The sequence below is a fragment of the Zalophus californianus genome, chromosome 2 (genome assembly GCF_009762305.2).
Source record: "Zalophus californianus isolate mZalCal1 chromosome 2, mZalCal1.pri.v2, whole genome shotgun sequence".
In the NCBI taxonomy this organism is placed as follows: domain Eukaryota; kingdom Metazoa; phylum Chordata; class Mammalia; order Carnivora; family Otariidae; genus Zalophus; species Zalophus californianus.
This window is the reverse complement of record NC_045596.1, coordinates 199,974,579-199,998,855: the sequence shown is the minus strand read 5'-3', so window position 1 is coordinate 199,998,855 and position 24,277 is coordinate 199,974,579. Positions and strand designations below refer to the sequence as shown.

Below are 24,277 nucleotides of genomic sequence, written 5' to 3'. Positions count from 1 at the left end.
CAATCAATTCAGGACATATGCTTTGTACCTCTGTCATGAGCTAGGTGCTGGTAATCAAAGCTGAACAGAACTCTTTGACCTTGAGCTGTTCACAATCCATGTGTGTGAGTGGCGAACGATAAGAACTGATGGTCAGTTCTTCACCAGTCCCATGAGGAAAGTTCTGGGGGAGCAGAGAGGATCAGTGGTTCTAGCTGCACTTGATCTGTGCTGCCCTTCCCAGAAGCCTGGCCCATAAACCCAGGGTTCATGGCTGGGTCTCTCCCATAAAACAATCCCACTCTGTTCAGCACCTGGCCGCCCCAATGGACTCTCCCATTATAAACAACAAATGTTTTTTTTTAATTTTTTATTGTTATGTTAATCACCATATATTACATCATTTGTTTTGGTGTAGTGTTCCATGATTCATTGTTTGTTCATAACACCCAGTGCTCCATGCAGAATGTGCCCTCTTTAATACCCATCACCAGGCTAACCCATCCCCCACCCTCCTCCCCTCTAGAACCCTCAGTTTGTTTTTCAGAGTCCATCATCTCTCCTGGTTCATCTCCCCCTCTGACTTACTCCCCTTCATTCTTCCTCTCCTGCTACCTTCAACAAATGATTTTTTTAACATAAAAATATACCTATTAAATTATCTTTCAATAAAGCAAATTAGGAAGAGATGTCATGTAGCCACTAAGTTACAGCTGAGATTTATGAAAAAATCCATCTCACCAAATCTGAGATGCCAAGTGGCTCCAGAGCTGTGTTCCCTAAGAAAGAAGAGCTGATAGTCTGGGCCACTGAAGGCTCCCTGGAAGTTTATTTAACCCCCAGAGTAAAGGTCAGTTTTGTGTGCTGAACTCCATTTTCTTGCATTTTATGCGTGATTAAATGGTAATTAAGCTTTAATGAAAAGTGTTAGGCTGATTACAATTAGCATAATTGCACTAGTCAGCGCATGTTCTCATGTTTACATGCTGTGCTGAGCTGGTAGGACAATGGGCCTTTAATGGGGTTTGCATACCTTGTGAGCATCAACAACTCATTTCCTAGAGCAGAAAAGCTTGTCTTATGGTAAAGTGAAGTAAACACACACATAGGGAAGCCTGTGATCCATCCCCTACTCCATCAGTGGCCATTAAACACACGCAGACATGCAGAGTCGAGAATAAGCAATGATATTTCCATACCCTCAGTAAAATTATCTTAGAGCAGGGAAAAAATGATCATGTTTTAGTGAAATAACAAAATTTATCAGATGATAGATTGTGTTCATTTTAAAAATGGGTATTAAGCTTTATAAAATAAAAATGTTCTGCCTGGTTTCCAAATGGCATCAAGATATTAAGGAATCAAGGATAAATAAATGTCTAAATAATTATAAAACACAATGGTCAATAAAGATGCCTAATTTTTATTTCATCTGTATAATGTGTTCTTTTTTCTTTAAATTTTTTATTGTTATGTTAATCACCATACATTACATCATTTGTTTTAGATGTAGTGTTCCATGATTCATTGTTTGTGCATAACACCCGGTGCTCCACGCAGAACGTGCCCTCTTTAGTACCCATCACCAGGCTAACCCATCCCCCCACCCCCCTCCCCTCTAGAACCCTCAGTTTGTTTTTCAGAGTCCATCGTCTCTCATGGTTCATCTCCCCCTCTGATTTACCCCCCTTCATTCTTCCCCTCCTGCTACCTTCTTTTTTTTTTCTTAACATATCTTGCATTATTTGTTTCAGAGGTACAGATCTGGGATTCAACAGTCTTGCACAATTCGCAGCGCTCACCACAGCACATACCCTCCCCAATGTCTATCACCCAGCCACCCCATCCCTCCCACCCCCCACCATGTGTTCTTCAATAGTCAAAACGAAGTATATATTGGCCACTAAACTTCCGATACTAAACATTATATGGAGATAATTTATCTCAACTGTCAACATTGGGTAAAAGCAAATCCAGAAGTGAAAGAATCTTGATATTAAAATTAGCATTTAAATATTTATTATTAAAATCTTCTATTAGAAGTTTTGAATGAACCTAAGTTATTGCAAAAGATATCATTTTCTGTAGATGGCACACAGTGTGTGTCATGAGATCAAAATCATCCTAATATTTTCAAGCATATTCAATTAGCTAATACATTTTAGCCACTAACTACATATCACATTGTAGAAATACCAACAGAGTCTGCCCTCCAAGAACGTAGTCTAGTAACTGCAAATAGAGTACTCACTGTAAGCCCTCTAATAGATGTATGGGTGTTGGATTTGGAGACTGTTAAGTGACAAATGACTCATTCTGCTAAAGCAACCTTAAAAGGTGGGTATGGCTACACGGGGTTTCCTTAGGCCAGCAAATAGGAAGGGGTATGCACGTAAGTATGTAAAATGAACATACACCATATTTGGGGCATACCGGAGAGGGCTGCTGTCCTGCTGCAGTGTAAGTTACAAGCAGTTTGACAGGATGGGAGGCAGTGGTTGTGGGTGATATGGAAAATGTGGATTAGGGCAAGTTTGCATAGAAGATTCTACAGCCTTTGTTTTTGGCAATAGGGAGAATCAGAAATGTATCTTGCTGGGATGGGAAGACAGTGGAGACTTCTGGCCAGAAGTGAGGTGTCATCTGAGTTGCCCCATTAGAGACTGATCCTGCTTCCTGTGCTCAGGTAAATTAACAAATGGTCAAGGGCAAGAGGGAGGAAACCAGTTCGTAAACCATGATGGACTCAGCCCAATCCTAGATGACTTAGACTGAGGTGGTAGGAGTACAGGTTGAGAGAATTGGTTGGAATTGCTGTTTTGAATACGGACCCTACTGAAACTGTTGCTGGATAACATGTGTGGTGTGAGACAAAGAGATTTGTAAAAACAAAGGCTTTGCCCTGAGCAACTATCAGAAGGGAGTTGACATTTGCCATGACAGGAAGTACTTCAAGAACATCAGGCTTGGGAAAGGATTGGATGAGAAGTGCAGTTGAGTGTCATGGGTCAAGTTGCCTGCTCTGTATCTCCGCATCAAAGTGGACAGCAGTGCCAAGTAGGCAGTGGGTGCCCAGGGGAAAGGTTTGGGAGGTTGGCTGATAAAACCTAAGAAGTGAATGTTGGTAGAGAAGAAACACATGATGTCACCCTGGTGACATCCAGCCTTTACAGGTTGGGGGAATGAAGGGGAAAAGCAGCAAAGGAGGCTGGAATGGTGGAGCCACTAGACTCCGGAGGACTAAGAGAGAAAGGGAAGCCTGGTTGAAGAAGGTGTTTTGGGGACAGGGACATAGTCAAATAAAATTACAAAGTTCCAACTTGCTATGGAGTTATGTGCCTGCAGGGCACAGAAGCACTGATGTCCAAGTCTTATGCTTCAAATTTAGTTAAAATCTGATGATTCAAATGTCTCTAAGAAAACCAACGTCCAAATAAATATTTTCCCTCCAATAACTCAGTGACACCTATAATTCTTAGCTCACATATTATTGGCATACTATCAAGTTGAAATGGTTTACCAAGAAAACTCTAATTTATTTATTTATTTTTAAAAGATTTATTTATTTATTTGACAGAGAGAGACACAGTGAGAGAGGGAACACAAGCAGGGGGAGTGGGAGAGGGAGAAGCAGGCTCCCCTCAGAGCAGGGAGCCCGATGCGGGGCTCGATCCCAGGACCCTGGGATCATGACTGGAGCTGGAGCCGAAGGCAGACGCTTAACGACTGAGCCACTCAGGCGCCCCAAGAAAACTCTAATTTAATACTATTGAATAAACGGCACTTTTGCCTGGCAACAGTGGTTGTACTTGAAGTATCAATTACATGAGGAAGACATTCTGTTTCAGCTCCATTATTGAATTTTATTTTGAACTCATAATGTCATGCTAATACTCTAAATTTTAACATTAGCTTGACTTATGAATGGTAAAACAATCTAATATACATAAAGTACCTTTTCTTTCTTCTTTTACTTTTTTTTTTTTTTTTTTGCTGTCTCAAGATCATAGTCACAAATACATGGACTTTTCCTTCCTCTTCCTTACAGAAGAGGAGCAAGGTAGGGTGTTTTGGTCCGGAGGAATAGGCTCTTTTGTAGATTTTGAGGAGACTCGGGCCTTTGGCTTGGAAAGACTCCAGCTTGAATTAGTTTTCTTGGTGGAGCCTCCAGTGAGGAAAGGAAGGCTCTGGAACTGCAGAGATGGAAACTGGCACACTGGTCATGGGTGTGGGTAGGTTGACCAGTTGTCCCAGTTCCCTGGGGCTGAAAGTGGTTCCTAGAACATGGGAGTGTCTGTTTTATAATCTGACTGAAGGGTTTCAGGAAACTTCTTTCCTAAAGTCAGACAAGTCCCGGACAAAATCTGACAAGTTAGTAACCCTAGACCTAAGAGTCAACTTTTCATCAAGTTCTTAGAGACACAGAGACTCATGTCCCAGTGCCCCACTCCTACTGGTGTCCTGGAAGTGGCAGACTTTGCCGTGTGGTTCATGGAGCATCTTGGCTGTGGAGACGGCAGGACAACTGTCTGTGTTCCAGCCTATGGTCCACAGAGCCCATGTGAGACAGATAAGTGTGGCTGCCACCAGCAGTGGCACCCAAACAGACCAGGACCATGTGGGGAGGCAGGAGTGGAGGTAACAGCCAAGAGCAGAGAGGACCTATTCCTTCCCCACTCACCCTATGGAATAATCCTTGCTTCCCACACACTCCAAAACAGGGAGGGAGCTCTGTGAAGTCAGCTGGCATAGGGCTTCTCATCTACCTTAATGCATGGGAGCTTGAACTGGATATGATTTCACTTAGAAAAAGGAGAAATGGGATTTGTGTTAATAACGGAGTGAGTGGAACACACTCTTGACCATTTCATATGCTTACCAATGTTGGTTATAGAATTGTATTGTTCAGGATCCAACACAAAACATGTGGCACACTTCCAGTAGGATTATTTGAGAGGGTTTCTTTAAAAGGTTAATCCCAGGTAGAAGCGTGGTTATAGGGAATTGGTTATAAGAACTGGAAAAGAACATGGATGGACATGGCTTCTTGAGAAAAAGCGTTGAGCTCTGACTGAGGGACATAGCCAACCCGGGAAACCAGCAGGGAGGGAACAGGGTGTATGGGAACCACGACCGCACTCTGCTCCCTGTATCCCTCATGTCCCGCCAGAGCTCCCCATTGGATGAATCCAAACAGCACAGAAGACCTAGTTCACGTCTAGGGTCAGAAAGTAGCTTTGAGAAATGGTAGAGAAGAATCTAAAAAGGCAAAGGGAAAAAGTACAACACAGAATATAGAGTTTTAGAAATGCAAAAGTCCTTAGAAATTGGTGTAGTATCTTCAATTCACAAATAAAGCAATAAGGGCAGAGATAGAAGAAGGTCAGTCACAAATCTTTACAGGTTAAGATAGAAACCCACGTTTCCTTACTCAGGGTCCAGAATAAACTTTTTTTAAAAAATGATTTTATTTATTTATTTATGAGAGAGAGAGAGAGAGAGAGAGAGGTTTTGGGAGGTTGGCAGCATGAGAGAGGAGAGGGTCAGAGGGAGAAGCAGGCTCCCTGCTGAACCAGGAGCATGATGTGGGACTCGATCCCAGGACTCCAGGATCATGACCTGAGCCGAAGGCAGTCGCTTAACCAACTGAGCCACCCAGGTGCCCAGGATAAACTTTTCTAAATTATGCCAGTTTTTATATCTTTCCCCCCCCTTTTTATAGAGTTTTAAAGACAACCTTGCAGAAACCCATTCACAAAAGAGCCTCAGAGGGGCGCCTGGGTGGCTCAGTTGGTTAAGCGACTGCCTTCGGCTCAGGTCATGATCCTGGAGTCCCTGGATCGAGTCCCGCATTGGACTCCCTGCACAGCAGGGAGTCTGCTTCTCCCTCTGACCCTCCCCCCATCTCATGTGCTTTCTCTCTCATTCTCTCTGTCCCTCAAATAAATAAATAAAATCTTTAAAAAAAAAAAAAAAAAAAAAAGACAAAAGAGCCTCAGAGTCAGCAGTATATTTTTGCCCCTAACATGGAATTTTCCAAAGCATACCAGACTCACGGACTTATTAGCTAGAAATGGGGAGGGAAAGGTCTTGTGCAAGTTCTTGTCAAACCATATGAAATTGCCAATTGTCAAACATTTTTATCTACAAAGATGACAATTTCACATGGTTCGAACTAGAACATTTGGAATACTGAATTAAAAAAAAATAAGCTAAGCAAGTTTCATTTCTGTAGGAATTCTAATGGATATGTTCATGTTGATCACTTCCTAAACATCAAGGTATTAATCATATGAGGAGAATCAAAATATCTATGATTCTCAAATAAGTGTAATAAAGGGCCTTTAAAAAAAAAACAAAGTAGGAAGTTGTCTTTTGAAGAGAGGGAAATCATGAAGGAACATAGAAAAATGAGTGGTTTCTGGGTTCTGTAAGAATTTTAAAAAGGGAAAATTTTTAAAAGGACAGTAACAAAGCTATAAACCCCGTTACCCTACAATCCAGCAATCATGTTCCTTGGTATTTGCCCAAAAGAACTGAAAACTTACATCCACACAAAATCCTGCCAAGAATGTTTATAGCAGCTTTATTCACAGTTGCTAAAACCTGTAAGTAACCAAGATGCCCTTCAGTAGGTGAATGGATAAATAAACTGTGGTCCATTTGGACAATGAAATATTTCCATCACTAAAAAGAAATGAGTTATCCATCGCTAAAAAGAGGTGAAAAGACAGGGAGGAATCTTAAATGCATATCACCGAGTAAAAGAAGCCAGTCTGAAAAAGCTACATACTAATGACTTCAGCTCTATGACATTCTGAGAAAAGCAGAACTCTGGAGACAGTAAGTGGATCTGTGATTGCCAGGGGTTGAGGGTACAGGGGAGGGGTGAATAGTCAAAACATAGAGGATTTTTAGGCAGTGAAACTACTTGTATGATACTATAATTGTGGACACATCATTATACATTTTTCCAAACCCACAGGATGTCAACTGCCAAGAGTGGACCCCAATGTGAACTATGGCTCTGGGTGATGATGTCATGTCACCATCAATTATAGCAAATGCACCATCTGGTGGGGAAGCTGATAGTGGGGGATGCTGTGCGTGGGGGGGAGGGCAGATGGGAAATCTCTATGCCTTCCTTTCAAATTTGCTGTGCACCTAAACCTGCTCTAAATACTAATCTATTAAAAATAAATAAATAAAGGCCAGGAAAGGATATAATAAGTAGAAGAGAGAAACAAACACAACCTCATAGTGTTGCCAACTTTTTTGTTTTGCCAAATAAGGACAGTAAATCAGGACATTTACCAGGACAGTAAATTCACCAGGATAGTAAATCACATATCTACTACCTACTCACCACCATTTCTGAAAATAAAAAGAGCAAAAATCTTGGAATAAAGGGATGATTTCCCCCAAACCAAGTTAGCTGGAACAAACTCATCTCAAATATTTTTACCATAGACCAGTGAAAAATTTAGCAAATGTTTGAAAATTACTGCGCTGGAAGCACAATGAAACCAGAGATAAAAATTTGTGCAGACGATGATCTCATTTTTATTAGCAACCCTTTAAAGCATTAAACTGCGCTAAGTCCATTTTCTTATGTAAATCCTGAATATGGCTCATGTGCAAATTTCACTTGTTTTATGACCATGGCTGACCCTGCGCACCACCGAATTATATGACATCTCTATATGGTGCAATGTGAAGGGTACTCAGAGGATGAGCTCCCACAAAATATCTCCACTCCTTCCTTCTCAGGAAACTGCTCATTAAAAAATGGGCCAGACAGCAAAGGTGGAACCTCTCCTTCAGGGGGTAAGAGCTCCAATGTGCAAATGAGGGGTCCTGTGGGGATTACTCCATCATGTGAACTACTTGAAACCTTGGCCCAAAGGAGGGGGAAATGCAGGGTATGTCTCTGCAGGGTAGCTGATGGTAGACACTCCGTGTGGCTGATTAGCAGCTCCATTGCACAAAGACTTCATAGCACAGAGTGGGGTAATTAGGGGGCCTGGCGATGGTGCAGGTTTGCGGGAAACTGGAGACAAACTTCACATTCAGGTAGAGACCCACATCTGTCTTGGTCCCACATTTTGCTAGTTAACTGAAGCCTTTAAAATTATACGTCTATGTTTTCATATAACCAAGGAGATGCCTTATCTCACCCTACCTGATCACTGACAGCATGTCCGGAAACGAACCTTTCTCTTGATCTGCATTTTCCGAATGTCACATTATGCTCAAAAGAAATGACCACGAAGGGAGAGGCCTAAGAACACACAAGTGCCCAGCAGACAAACGAGACCACAGCTGCCACCTACTTGAGAACTGAATGGAGAAGCCCGACTTGCTGATGAAGAAGTCACTGTCAAACTGCAGGGTGAGGGAGCTGAACGTGCTGTGGATGTCCTCGGGGAGCATGGAGCCGCTCCACTCCTTGAGCAGGATGTCGCTGTCCACCGGGCCGTCCCACACCTTCAGGATGTCATGGGCCGTCTCTGTGTCGAACACGATGAAGTGCAGGCTGTGGGAGAGAGCACAGTTTGTACGCTTACTCACAAGAGGGCTCCCCACGCCACCAGAGCACACTGAGCACAAACGTGAATGCTCACGCCCTCCTGGAGTCCGTCCAAACCCCACCAAAACGTGCCTTGTGCTACCTGCCAAAGAGGGAGGAGGCGATCAAACCTCTGAGACACACCTTCCCTGGTGCAAGTGAGAATTACTGCTGTCTGTGCAGGATACAGAGCCTGCCGAGCTCTGTGCTGAGCTATGTATTTAGGGACCCAAACAATTCCTTTTGAGATTGCCGGTTCTTTCTATAATTCAAAGCTTTCTCAGGCTCCCAAACCAAAGGTGAGTTTGACATCACTTTGCTTTAAGCCAATCCAAGTCTGATTTTTATGTGGGGGTCCATGTGGTTCTCGAAGTGCCCCACTAGGTGGCAGCATGCGTGCCAAGAGAAACAGACTTGCAAAGGCAGTGTCCAGCACAAGGATCTGGTACCTGAACCCTCTGATCTTAGGCTGTGTTTCTTTCTATCAAGTTTATTTTCAGAAAGATACATTATTTGGAATACCAACACAAAGGCAGAAATGTGTCATATAAACTCCTTTCTTGGTAACATTTTAATAGACTTCTATCAGATTCAGAGACCCTTTCCAGAGTGACATAAACCTCTCTGTGTCTGGAAAGCTCGCTCTTAGGGGCAGAGGCACGGCTGGGGTGTGGGGGACCTTGCAGATGTGCGGAAGAGCTCAGCTAACATGCCAGCCCAGACCAGCATTCCCTCACCGCCTCGCTTTCTAGTGTCTCCTCCACTGCTTATTGCACAAAATCGTCAGGGAAATGATAAAAATCATAATAAATGGCATAAGAAAAACGGGACATGGATCCCGACAATATCTTCTGCACATACTATGTATTCAAAGAAAGTACCTATCTCACCTTGCAGAAAGTATGAGCTGTGCGGCCTATTTTTAAAACGTTTCACATGAAATATTTTTCATACAGAGAAAAGTACAGGAGATGGCACTCTATGCCCACCCCCCCCACGCGCTTCGGATCTTTAAAAATAAAATCTTATAGATACAGCCTCACCACCCTCCCTTTCACTTATTCCTCTGTTATTCCTCTCAATCCACGTTCTGAAATGTTCACAGATCGTGTTCCCATTTACATTTCTGTAATTTTCATTGCCGTCTGCATATATATCCCCAGGCAATATATAGACCTAATTTGTACATTTAACACTACTTGCGTAAGAGATGTCATTTTGGCATTGTCTGCGCTCCTACCATGTTCAAGTTGCTTTTTACATTCAGCATTACGTGAAAGCCCTCTCTCTATCCTCAAAAATGTAGGTCTTGTTGCTTCACTTTAAAAGCATAAAGTAAATGCTTTATTTTTCTAGTCCTCTACTATAAAGTAGTTTGCTTCTGCATTTTATTTTTTGTAGGTTTGTGTGTGTGTGTGTGTGTGTGTGTGTGTGTGTGTTTATTTATTTTTGTCGAAGTACAGTGGACACACAGCGTCACATTAGTTTTGGGCGTACAACACAGTGATTCAACAAGTCTATACTTTATGCTGTGCTCGCCACAACAGTCGTCCCATCTGCACATCTTAGTCATGGTAATGGTGCTGCAGGAAGCAGCCCTGTGGACTCACCCGGGGTCTTTCTAGGCTCAGAAAGGATCTGCAAGCTGTTCTGCCCAGCGACTGTAGTCTCACAATAATGGACACATACCCATGTTCTGTCACATCTTTACCAATACCTGACATTATCTGACTCTAGAGGCTAGAAAATAGAACATCTGATGGTGGAGGAATAGTATCCTGTGCAAATTGCATTCCCTGATTTCTCATGAGGTAGAACATACTTTTGTGTCTCTAAGGTGTCCCTCCTTCCACCTCGTTCAGCATTTCAGCAAGTATGTATCGATCACCAGCTGTGTACCCAGCACTCTTCCAGAGATTTTGATACATCAGAGAATGAACTGCAGAACCTGCCCTCAGGGCGCTGACGTGGTAATGGGAGGACCCAGGCGATAACCCGGAACCATTACTCCTCCCAGGACGGAGAGAGACTGTGTGTTAGTGGGTGGGAAATGCAAGTGGAGAAAGAAGAAGGAGAAGCAGAACCAGGGGCACTGGTTGTGCCATCCGGGGCAGGTGGGAAGGACTGAAGTCGTCAACGGGGTGGCTAGGTTAAGCCATGTTGTATGGCCAGGCTTGAGCAGAGGCTCACAGGAGGCAGGGAGGTTTGCCCTCTTGCATGTGAGGGATGCGTGAAGTCAAGCAAACATCATGGAGGATGTGCCTTCAGCTCTGGGGAACATCCAGGCACCCAGGGTAACCAGACCAGAGAGAAGAACTAAGCAGTAAGAGCTCAGATGAGAGAAATAGTGGGCAGGGGGCTATGGGGAGATGGGGCACAACAGTTAGCACTTTAGAAACTGTTTTGAAGATTTTGACTTTACACTGGGTGACACACCAATGGAGCATTTTCAGTGAAGCAACGATCTCACCTACGATTTAAAACATTTACTCCACCTGCTGTTGACAGCAGACTGTAGAGGAAAATGATGAATCAAGAGTAATCAAGGCAAGACGCATGCTGCTCAGAGGAGCTTGACGGTGGAGGTATTGAGTGGTGGTCCAATTCTGGGTACATTCTGAAGGTAGAACCCAGAGTGGATGAGGCACGTATTGGAAAGAGAGAAAGCAAAGCCACTCCAAGTTTCCTTCTTAGGAAACTACAAAGGCAGAGTTACCACCAACTGAGCTGAGAAAAAAAATAGGTGGGAAAGGTTTGTGGGATGGGGAAAACCAGACGAGGGGCTTTGTGCATTTTGGGTTCAAGATGGGTAATGGACACTGAGTAGAGACGGTCAGGAGAAAGTTGTTCATATGAACCGGGAGTTTTGAAGAGAAGTCTGGATGGAAAAAATAAACATGTTATATGTTTAATAATAAACCATAGCACATAATGGTTGTTATACCACGGGGCTAGATGTCGAAGGTCATAGGTGAAGAAAAGGAGAGACATGGACTTTGAATTACCTGATTACATAGGTTTTCCCACATTTGCAATGTGCTGTCTCTTTTGTCATTGTTTTATGTTATATATTATATTATATTATTATATTATATTCCATTATATTTTTTGCTGAAAGATTTCATTACAACCCTTTATCATTTTAAGAAAAATCGCTGCTGCTTACCATGGTAGGAGGGTTTCTGTTTTACTTTGCTATGTAGTTGATCATGAAAAAGTATTAAATTCTAGGGGCGCCTGGGTGGCTCAGTCAGTTAAGTGTCTGCCTTCAGCTCAGGTCATGATCCCAGGGTCCTGGGATGGAGTCTGGTGTTGGGCTCCCTGCTCTGCAGGAGGCCTGCTTCTCCCTCTCCCTCTGCCCTTCTGCCCTGCTCGTGCGCTCTCTCTCTCTCTCTCTCTCTTGCTCACTCTCTATCTCAAATAAATAAATATTTTTTAAAAAATAAAAATATTAAATTTTGTTAAGTTATTTTTTCTACACCTATTTATAAGGCCATAGAGTTATTTATTTTTTTAACAGGATGAATTACAGAGTTCAGCTCTTAATTTTTATTTCTTGTACTTTGCTTGGCTTTTGACATCAAGGCTATTTTAGCCTCATTAAATGAATCAAACTGTTGTTTTATTTTTTTTCTTTTGACTGGAAGATTTTTCTAATATACTGATATAATTAATCTATTATTTTCTTAAATTCTAAAAACTCATCTCTACCATGTGTGCATATTTTTATTTCCATTCCTAATGTTAATTATTTGGGCCTCCTGTATTTTATCTTAATAAATCACTTCAGTTATTGGTCTACTCAATGATACCTTTTCAAAAGCCAGTTTGTGGGTTTGTTAATTCTCTCTACTGTTTCCTTCATTAATTTCTTTCACATTATTTATTTTTTTTCCATTTCTACTTCTTTGAATTTACGCTGACACTATTTTGCAACTGCCATTAGCTAGAAACTTAACTTGATTTTTAGGTTCTCCTATTTTTCTGATATGTGCATGCAGAGCTATAAATTAAGTTTGAAGTTATTATGTATTTTTTTAATTTTCAAAATGGAACGTGTGTTTTCTTACTGAAGAGGAACAGAATCTGCCAACCCCAAATACACCACATTGGAGTATTGATTATTTTGAATTAAAGTTACTTAAGAAACAGCTGATGCAAGAGAGACACTCTGACTCCCCCTTGTCACCCTGGAGGCAGGAGATAAATGTCCTCTGTGAAATGTACCCTCCTGTACCAGGAAAAGAGACATCCTTACCATCAGGGAGAGGGACTTGAGGGCCAAGAAGACTGTGCAACAAAATCTTGTGACTTCCTCACTAATTTATCACCCCAAGTCCAAACTTCTTTGTCTTGTCAATTCTTCATGAATTTCTTATCTCCTTGTACAAAAACTGTAAAAACTGCCTGTTCTAGTCAGTTCTTTGAGTCTCACAATTTCAGTGGGGTTTCTGTACATATGAATTAAATGTGGTTTTTCTCCTGTTCATCTGCCTTATGTCCGTTTCATTATTAGACCAGCCCAAGGAGCTACAAAGGAAGAAGGGGAGTGTTTTCCTCCCCTACATTACTTTTTTGCTATAGATTTCTATTTCTATCCCATTTTGGTCAGCATACAGGGCATAAAAGAAAGTGATTCTGTATATTTATCTACAGTTTGTTCCTAGTATGTGATCATGTTTACATTTCATATTTACTTGAACAGAATGTGCAGGTTCTAATTGGAGGTTGAATATCTTAAAAATAAGTCCAATAATTGCATGGCTCAAATCTTCTATAAGCTTACTAATTTGTTATCTGTTTGATCTAAGGATCATAAAGAGTTATAAGAAGTGTACTGTGCAGTTTCCAATGTCTCCATATAATTCAGTCACGTGTGTATTAAATTATGTTCTTAGCTGAATAAAAGTTCCTAACTGTCATATATTCCTGGTGAATATATACCCCTAAACAAAACATCGTCTTATTTTGTGTGTTAATAATTGCATAACAGGTATCTGTAGTAAGGAATGGAGATAGTTCGAGGATAGAATTCCAGATCAATGTTTATTTTCCTTTAGTTCTTCAAAGATCTCCTTTTAGTCTGTATTAAAAAGATGTCTTTTATCTATAAAAATATGTCTTTTATTAGGCTAATTAATACATGCCTTTCTTTCTTTATAAGTTTTTTTTAAGACTTTTATTTATTTATTTGACATAGAGAGAGTACAAGAAGGAGTAGCAGGTAGAGGGAAAGGGAGAAGCTCCTTGCTCAGCTCCCCACTGAGCAAGGAGACAGATGTGGGGCTCCATCCCAGGGTCCTGGGATCATGACCTGAGCCAAAGGCAGTTGCTTAACCAACTGAGCCACCCAGGTGCCCCTATGCCTTTCTTTGGCTGTTTGCCTTTGGAGTCCTTCAGTCTTACTAGAATGTATCTAGGTGTTCACTGATTTTCACTAATGCTACTTGGGACACATTACGCTAATTAAATGCAAAATTCACATTGTCTATCAATTCCAGAATTTAAGGTGATATAGGGAATAACTATCGCTGTAGAATTATGAACTACTTATGTAACTGCCACTGTAGAATCACTTTTATACTGTGTGCTTGCAGTACTTTTTGATAAAAATAAAAACTAATGAAGAAAAGAAGAAAAGAAGGAAACTAATTTAAGTAATTTCTCTGGGTATAAATCTGGCAATACACTTTGAACTATGTATGAAATTATTTTCTAGAAAATACAGATTATCAAAATTGACTCCAGGGGCTCAATATAGACAAACATATAGAAATACACAACCTATATTTATCAAAATATTTAAATTCGTGATAAATTGAAAATAGGATAAATGGTCAACAACAAAGGAATTAAAATTTCAGTAAATATTGATATATTTATTAGTCTATCTATCTATCTATCTACTTATCTATCAAGAGAGAGAAATCCATAAAATATAGCTAAGTGAAAAAAATAAAAAAAGTATGAAACACTACAATTTTTAATTACCCTGAATAAATAATTTTATTTATTAATTCAAATAATTTTCCTATAGATTTTAGGGAAATTTTCTAACTTTAGATGGTAAAATTTAATATTTTTTTCCATTATGGAGATTTTTTTGTATAGTTAAAATATATTTACTGAAGTAAAGAACAGTTAAGAGTTTAGTTCCTGAGACTGGGAATAAAATAGTGAGGCCCAATATCACCACTTCTGATTCACATTATTCTGGAAATTGTAGCCATTGAATAAGACAAGCAAAAGCATTAAGTCTTGGAAAAAAGAAAACAAACCCTTATCACTGTAGATAACATGACTGTACGCATAGAGAAAACTTGAAAACCTACAAACCCTTAGAATTAATAAGAGAATTTATAAGGGATAAATACAAAAATATAAGTTGTTTTCATCTAGCAGCCACAAATGCAAAATAACATAAAAATACTATTTACATTAATATAAAAAAATCCTGTAAGTAGGAATAGTTCCAACAAAAGATGTGCAAGACCTCCACATAGAAAACGGCAAAGCATTATCAAAACAAGTTATATAGGATCTAAATAAATAAATATTCCAAGCACCTTGTTAGGGATCAGACAACTTAGAACTATAAATGATGTAAGTTTTTCCCTAAATTGATCTATTGATATAATGTGATTCTAATCAAAGTCCTAGAAATTTCTTTTGTAGAATGTAACAAGTCTTTCTAAAATGAATATGGAAATGCAAAGGGGTAAGAATAGTTATAGCAATCTATATTACAAAGAAAAAAGCTGGAAGATTATAGTACCTGTTATCAAGACTTATTACAAAATAATTAAGTAATTAAAATAGAAAAATATATATCTATATAGATCTGGTTTATGATAAAGATTGCATTGTAACATGCAATGAAGAAAGATTGACTTTCACTAATGACAACGGCAATAATAAAATACCTGAATATTCTTCATACACACACAAAAGTCAATTCCAGATGAAATAGAGACATAAATGTGGAAGGTAAAGTAAATCTGCAAGAAAACCTAAGATAATATTTTTATAACTTCAGAGATGCAGAATTTCTTAATCTGGACCCCAAAATACTAACAACTACAAAAAACATTTGACATAACACAATTTAAATACAGGTAAGAAACCCACTAATTATAAAAGAAAAATGAATAAAAATAAATTTGACTCATTGAAATTAAGACCCATGTTTATCAAAAGACATGATACCAAAAGACTGACCATAGAGTATAAGGATAAGTGTTAAACATATAATTAGCAAATAATTGCATTCAGGATTTATAAAAACTATACACACATCAAAAAGTACAAGAGGCATTCTGGTACAGGAAAAAAAAGGGGACAAAAGACTTCAATTGGCAATTCATAAAACAGGATATTCAAAAGGCCAATAAACAAAAAAGTGCTATCCTTGATAAGAGAAATGCAAATTAAAACTATGTACCCACTAGAATGGTTAAAATGAAAAAGACAGTCAATGCCAAGTGTAGTTGGAAGGTGGAAAACCTGGAAAATTTATCTACATGGTGATGGGAGTAAAGTCAGCTATGACCACTTTGGAAGATCCTTTGGCAGAATCTACCAAGGCTGAGTATAGAACTTGCCATTTCTCAGACATTCTAGTCCTAGGTATGCATCCAAAAGGAAAACATGCATGAATTCACCAAATAACACATGAAAGCATATTCAACATGACAATCCAAACTAGACAAAGACAATCCATACAACCATCAATACCCAGATGAATAAATAAGTTATGGTGTATTAGTGCAATGGAATAACCTAGCTATATCAGTGGGAGTGAAGGTTGAAGAAATGAAGATACAACACCAATCACACTGCATCATTCAATTTTATATAATGTTCAGATTAGGCAAGACTTATCTGAAGGCCATAGTGATCATCCTTGAGAATGAATTATTCAAAAGGAGTTCAAAGGGCACATGTTACATCTTGGTGATGCTCTATGTCTTTATCTGGTTGCTGATTACACGGGGTGTTATTCCGTGAACAAGCCATACACTGAAACTTTGTGCTGTTTCAGGCATGTATGTTATACGTTAATGAGAAGCTTCCACAGACAACCAACCAACGATGAATCTCAGTGGTGTGAAATTTGCCAATTTGGAAAATGTCTCATGACTCCAACAACAAATAGGATATAGCAAAATTTAAACACAAAGTAACAGCCATTTAATATGAAAGAAATAGTAAAGGTCAGTATGCCAGACAGTATATCACTGGTAGGGAATATTTAAAAATCAAATAAAATATTGTATCATCCTTAAAAAACTCACACTTATTTCAGACATAGGCACATGAAAAAACAAACAAACAAACAAACAAACAAAACATACACATTGCAATGCACAGCATCACAAGCTCCAATAGGTGTAAATAAAGCTTTAGGTCAGCATAAAGGGCATGTGTCCAATTCTGCCTCAAGTTGTCCAGGCGGGGTCTTGTCAGGCAGAGATGAATAAGGAAGGAAATTCAAGTAAAGGCAGACAGACAGAAATGAGTAAACATATATATACATAAATATGTCAAAAATGTAAAAAAAAAAGCTGCAAATAAATATAACAAATAAAATGTAGAGACTTTTTTTCCTCTGCCAAATTTTTTTTTAAAGATTTTATTTATGTATTCATGAGAGACAGAGAGAGAGAGAGAGAGAGAGAGAAGCAGAGGGAGAAGCAGGCTCCCAAGGAGCAGGGAGCCTGATGCGGGACTCGATTCCAGGACCCTGGGATCATGACCTGAGCCAAAGGCAGACACAACCATCTGAGCCACCCAGGCGCCCATCCCTGCCAAATTGACAAAGATTAAAAGACTTTGTTGAGTTTTGGTGAAAATGGGGAGACTCCTCTTTTTCATACACTGTTGGAGGCAATATCTACTCTTTTTAAAAGCAATTTTGTAATGGTCATAAAAACTTAAATGTGCACACACAGCATGGCTGATAACAGGGAAAAATTGAAAATAACCCAAATATTCTGACAGGGTATGGTTTAAACAAATGCTGGTACATTCAGGCAATGGAATATTATGCAGTGACGTGATTGAATGAGGTTGAATTATAAGTAAGGACCTAAAACTTTGATTACATTTATTAACTGAAAAACTACCCAGAATAATATGTAACTTGATACTATTTTGTAAAAATAATTCAGTAAGTAGATAAATGAATAAATAAAATTTTATAATTCATGTTTGCATAGAGAAATTATAGAAATATATACCAAATTTTTAACTGTTATCTCTCACATCTAGGATGACAGCAATCTACATTGCAGGCTTTTTATTTTTCTGTAACACTTTTCTAGTATTTCAAAAATAAGGGAAAAATAGACACTTTGAGTGTCAATGGGCTTTAATTTATTCTGCATATAATAAGCAGGCAAAATAATCTTTTTTTGAAGATTTTTGTATCATAAAAAGATTGGTAATAAAACATGTAAAAATGTTTCCACCATTTCACCCAGACTTTTTTTGTGGTTGTTTATTCTAAGGTATTAATTACAAATAAAAGCAAAAGTTCACTTGCAATACTATTTGGCATATGATTATGTATAATATTGAAAATTAGAAATAACAAAAATAACTAACAAGAGAGACAATATTTAACAACACACACTATAGAATACAAAGAAGTACATGTAAGATATGTTTCAACATGCTAACAATCACTCTGGTAGCAGGATAATGGGAGCCGCCTTTTTTTGTTTTTTTTACAGTTTTCAAAATGTCTCTATATGCCTTCATTTTTCAGCCATATTAAATTAATGTTGTTAATAAATAAAATAAAACATGTTCCCTAGAGTGAGAACAGTGGACTAGAGAAAGCCCTTGCAGGCTGGTCAGATAGCATGCCTCATGCATTACAAGGGTCAGGAGTAGGTGGGCAAGCACTACCTGGGAGTTTCAGTCATGGAATTAATGAGATGTGAGGATTACATGAGTGTGGGCATGAGAGGAGCTTGTGATATGAAGAGTTTTGCCTCCTGTCCTTGGATACATGGTTATGACATTAACACAGACAATAAGTTTAGAAGGAAGGTTGCTCTAGGACAGAAATGCTGAGTTCAGAGAAGAAAATAAGTTATTTTTAGATGGGATAATAAGGATGAAAGTTTTGTTGAAGAGTTGACATTTTAACTGGGTCCTAATAGATTGGAAGAATCTGGAGATGAGGCAACAAGGAATAATTGGGGAGAGCAGAGGTCAAGAGACAGAGCTCATATAGCACAGCTGGGATTAGGGACTAACGTATATATGAGTAGTTAGAGATAAATCTGTAAAGGCACAGTAAACCGAATCAAAGAGGGTATTATGGCTCTGGTTAAGGAGCTTATGCTTGCTGATCAGCGATGGGAGTGTTTGAGAGATTGGGGAGGGTAAATCATGCGTTTGGAAAGGTCATCTGGGAGAAGATTAATATAAGGAAGGTAATGAGCATGTTAAGTAAGGAACTGGAAGCGGCAGATAATAAGAAAGGAAGATAAACAAACGGAGAGCTGACAAGGCTTTGGCTCATATGCAGCTAATTTTTTCTCAGTGCTTATTATGAAGACATTTAATGTAATTAACAGACGAATGCTGTGAGACATATACTGACATCATGGGGAAATATTGGAGACCAAGGAAGGAGAAATAAGGAAGAGTAGAATACTGAAAATTAGAATCCCCAGTCAGGTGGAGGAAGGTGGTTATTGACAGAAATAGGGAATACAGAAGTAGAAACTGCAGCAGCGGGAATGGTCGTAGGAATGGTGCAAGTTGAGTGTCTAGAGTCTATCTGTGGGGAGCTCCTCATTTCCAAAACATCGGTAATGCCAATGTTTCCACTGCCAACTCCTCCTAAAACTCCATCTATGTTCAACAGAATTTCACTTCCTGTGTTACCACTTTTCATTTTTTCCCCATACTTTCCTCTTTTTTGGCCAATGCCCTTATTCATGATCTATTGATGCAAAATGTCAAGCGGGTTTATCATGGAAGACAAGGTGGCACCACAACATGCTTTGCTGTCTGTGTGTGAACTGAAGAGTAGATGTTCAGTGCTCAACTACCCAGGGACTTTGAGAGACCACTTGGTCAGCCAGTGATCATGATGTGCCTCTGTTGTTTGTGTAGTGATATGGGACCTGAAGAGCTGAAAGAGAAGTCTGTCTTTCATGCAATTCTTCCCAATCCATCTACACATTTCTACCGGAATTTCAACTGTGTTGTTGGAGGACTGGTGTTAAATAGTCACACCTGCCACCGTTCATGTCAGGATCCTGCAAAGTGAGAGATGTCTGCAGCTCTCCTGCCTCTCACTCACTGTCTCCTGAGTGGCTGGGGAGGTACACCAAACCCAGTGGCTAGCCCCATGCCCCCACGCCAAGGACTGGAAGCCAGCCCAAGACATGGCAGACTTGGGAGCACCACTGGTCTCTTCCTTTTTGTTGGCTGAAATTCTCTTGGTTGGTTATTTTGTCACATTATCTCCAAAAGATAGGTGTAACTTGTTGTGTTCTTAATAAGAAAGGAGACACCTTAGATGTTCTGTTTCTGGCCCCATATGCTTAACTGCTATATCATCAAAATGCTTCCAACTTGGGCTTCTGGCATGTTTGCTAAGGCTCAACATTGAGACTGGACATAAGTACCTAATGAATGGAGGTTACTGGCCTGCCATTTTCCTCTTGACTCTATTTCTTATGGGAATCTTGAAGTCTGGTCAAAAATACATTAAAATATCCCTAGATTTCCAAGCTAGGTCTCACTGTACTCTTTCTACCATCCAACACAGCCGGGAAACAATTCTAAGACACATCAGGGTCAGATGAGGACCACCAAGCCACATTTTACTTTCTGTAAAAGTCTGTGTAAGGACAGTTTTGACAATCTTGGTAAATTTTTGATGTACCCCTGATGTTTCTAATACTGCATGAGCTTTTCTAAAAGAATTCCCTTCAACTATACCTCCAAATGCAATTTCCTGTGAATGATTAGGAACAGAAATACTTTCAAAGTGAGTTTTCCAGACAATTACACTTGCAGAAAAGCAATTAAAACCAAGGAACAATATACACATGCAATTATGCAAAATGTGGCTTCTAATGGTGCTTGCTAAAGATGTTTATAGCACTGTTACCTTTATTATATAATTATATAAATTATAGCTGTGCTCAGCAATGAAATACAGGGAGTCTCTTAGAGAAATGTTTACATATAACACTAAATGTGGCTAAATTTACTACATGTCTTGTGATTAGACTTTTAATTAAATTCAGCTCAGGTAACTGCTTTATAGAATATATGTTAAAATTACAAACCTCTTCCAGACCCAAGTGCCCTATAACAATAACTATTTAGGGTTCTTCTACCACCTTGAACAAAAAGTAATCGCAATATGCAATCAGAAATTGCTCTGGGCTTCAGTGAAATCAAAATAGGCCCAGTAAGAATTGGCCCTGAAGTGTGTAGAAACAATCCCTTTTATAATTTCTGGGATCATGTTGCTTATTCCTTCTTGGAGAGTGAAAAACATTTACATTAAAGAAATCATAGTCTAAATGCATAATAATGAATTCCATTTATATTAAAAAAAATTTAACATGTAAATTAATCCCTGGACCCATGTTTATATAACTGATATATTCTTCATTGTCAAGTAAATGGGGTAGTTAATATTAGCTATGTTGCCAGTGGAAAAACTAACACTTCGTAACTAGCCAACAAATATCAAAGCTAAGACCAGACCCTATTTTTCTGAGTATTAGTACTATCTTAAGCCTGAAATTGTACATCATGTACTTTTAAGTATGTTTTTTTTCCAAAGTACCACACTAAAAATAATCTATATTTTCTTAATGAAGAGAAATCACCAGAAACATTTTGATACAAAGTTGAGAAAATTAATTATAAATACTGATACTTTCTTCTTAGTTTCCTATTTAGGAAGGGCTTTATAGGTTAAATCAGACAGATGTTTACAAATTTGGTAAGATTAATTCTCGTATGTGTAAGATATGGAAGAGACATAAGACATTCTCAGAACAACAGACTGGTGCATTCAATGTGTTTTTTCTTTCCCCCTAGAATCCTAATGGTTAAAAGTCAAAGCCAGTTCATGATATAAAAGGTGTACATTTTTTATTACTTCAACTCATTCTTACTAATCTCTTTCCTCTTTTCTTATTAAAATGTTAATGAAGTATTAGATTCACCTGCAAAGAATGAATTCATCACTTGGTCTGCATTTAGGAAAATAGTGCTCATTTTAATTCTCAGGGAAAAACATCACAAAGGAACTTGTAAAAAAAATACAAAAATTTGGAATCCTCCTAAAAGAAAAATATCCTGTTTATGTAAAGCTATTTTGTCAATCATAAAGAATTCCTAGAATTTTTTAAAATAAAAACTAGTGTAGCAGCTTTTACAATACTCAGATCAAGGATTCAGGAATTCAAGGTTAAGAACTAATATTTAGTTTTATTTAGTTCAATGGAAAAATGACTGCATTGATTTCCATAAAGAATACAGATTCTTAAGTTGATACTCAAATATACCTTATTCTTATCCCAATAGATCAATAATTATCTAATTAATCATTTATGTTAATTAAGGACACAAATTTACTTATTTCTAAAGGATTTTATTTATTTATTTATTTATTTATTTATTTATTTATTTATTTATTTAGTTGAAAGAGAGAGCACATGCAGCCTGGGGGAGGGAGAGGGATAAGCAGACTCCATGCTGAGGGCAGGGCTCAATCTTACAACCCTGAGATCACAATCTGAGCCAAAATCAAGAGTTAGATGCTTAACAGACTGAGCTACCCAGGCACCTCAAGGACACAAATTTATTTTTAAATTAGTCATTATGAAATAAGATATTGTATTATATACATGATTCAAGTTCCTTCTCTTGCTCCACTTAAGTAAAAAGAATCATCTTTTCTTAGGGTTTAAGAGCGGTAATAGTTCGTACCATGTTAGTCTAAGAGGGCAAGGTGTTCGTGCCATAACGTGAAAGAGAGCAGGTGGATTTCAGAGGACGGATATCATATGAAGGGAACAGAGTGTCACAGGATAGAATATGCATCTCCCCTTGGCTTTCATTCCATTTTACTGTCACTAAGTTACAAAGTCGCAGTATGGTGGTTCTATGTCTGTTTAACATACATTATTAAGTTTGCTAGGGTGCCTTTTATGAATAAGGACAAAAATCAGTGGTTTGTGAATTCATCTATCCATTTGTTTGCCCCAGAAAGAGGTTTCTGGGTTTGACCTCCCACTTGATTCAACTTCATGTATTTGAGGCTGAATTGGCCATTTAGTCTCTGGTGGGCATAACAGCACACAGGTGGAGAGAATGGATCAGGGACCTGGGGATTAGGCTGTTGAGACAGAATTTTTAAACAATAAATTTGTACAGATATTTCAGAACAACTACAATGAAAGGGAAAAATTAATGAAGATAGAAAAATGAATTTATGAGGCACTGCCAAGGACTATATACTCTCTCCTTGTTCATCAAAAACTATAATCAAGAAACAACTTATTTTGAAATTACTTTTTGATTTATGTGCTACGGTTTTTGACACAGCCTTCTGACTAGAACACGGAAAAGTTGCTTTAAAAAGATTACTTTCTGTTGGTTTACTTATTGGTATAAAAAATTTACCATAATAACTGAGAACCATCAACTGAAATACAACACTTTCTATTGAAATGTTTGCACCATTTCCTATGATTTTTAAATGGTTTTCCTTTATATGTAACTTTAGATTGAAATGCTTTCTTGGTCTACCCTAAACTTACTTTGGTATAATACAAATGACCACATATTCTCCCCATCCCTGTATGCAAGCCCCTTTTCAGTATGTCTTTGCTTTTCTTTCCAGTATGGGGTGGAGTATATTTCTTCAAACCTCATCTTGTCTGCTGATGAGTTTTGTTTTGGCAAATGGCATGTTAGCAAATGAATGCAAGCCCAAGTTTGAAAAATTTGTCATCTCTTGCTGCCAGAAACCTTCCACCATGGATAGTTTACTGAAGGAACAGAAGTCTGGTCTGAAGAGGCCACAGCCTTCCAAACCGTGCAGCTGAGATCTGCATGGTTCCATCCTAGACCATCACCCTGTCAAGCTTGCTCAGGTCAGCACTGCCCAGGCAACACACAAAGTCATGGGCAGATAAATAATTGTTTTCTGCAACTATAATTTAGGGGCCTGTTTGTTATGCAGCAAAAGCTAACTGATACATTTATTTTTCTCTTTTTTTATAGATGGCTTAACACCAGTTCTCAAAGGAATTCCAAAGTAAGCATATGAGCCAACAAAAAAATTTATGCACACCTTTACATGTTTTTCTTTGACTCAGAAGTGTGAAACCAATCATGGATTATAATAGATGTACTATTATCGCCACTACAAAAATAGAAGACATTCCTCTATTCTAAAATCCTCTGAAACCAAAATAAAACAGATACCTGATAGTCTTCCCTGGGTCTGCCTCTATGATCCAGGTACAGTGAAGGTTGTTGTCATAAGGAGCAGGGTAGCCGGGAGACAGGATGCGCCCAGAGGTGGCGGCGTGGATCTGACCACCACACTCGGCTGCAAGAGATACGGACACTTGAGGGAATTTACTCCAGGCCCCCACAAAGATTTCAATTTAGCTATTTTAAAAACTAAACCCCAAACCCTCACATCCACATTATACATCTAGCCAAAAA

The 24,277-nt window shown here is 38.7% G+C and overlaps 1 protein-coding gene across 2 annotated transcripts in view; it reads right to left on the bottom strand.

Moving 5' to 3' along the window:
• CSMD1 (CUB and Sushi multiple domains 1) overlaps positions 1-24,277 on the bottom strand; it is a 2,028,797-nt gene that overhangs the window by 289,853 nt on the left and 1,714,667 nt on the right. For both annotated transcript variants that reach the window (XM_027598604.2, XM_027598603.2), the window contains 2 exons: positions 24,032-24,158; positions 8,313-8,515 (listed from right to left, as the gene is read on the bottom strand). In XM_027598604.2, the coding sequence (XP_027454405.2) occupies positions 8,313-8,515; positions 24,032-24,158 (330 nt within the window). The remainder of the gene's footprint in view (positions 1-8,312; positions 8,516-24,031; positions 24,159-24,277) is intronic.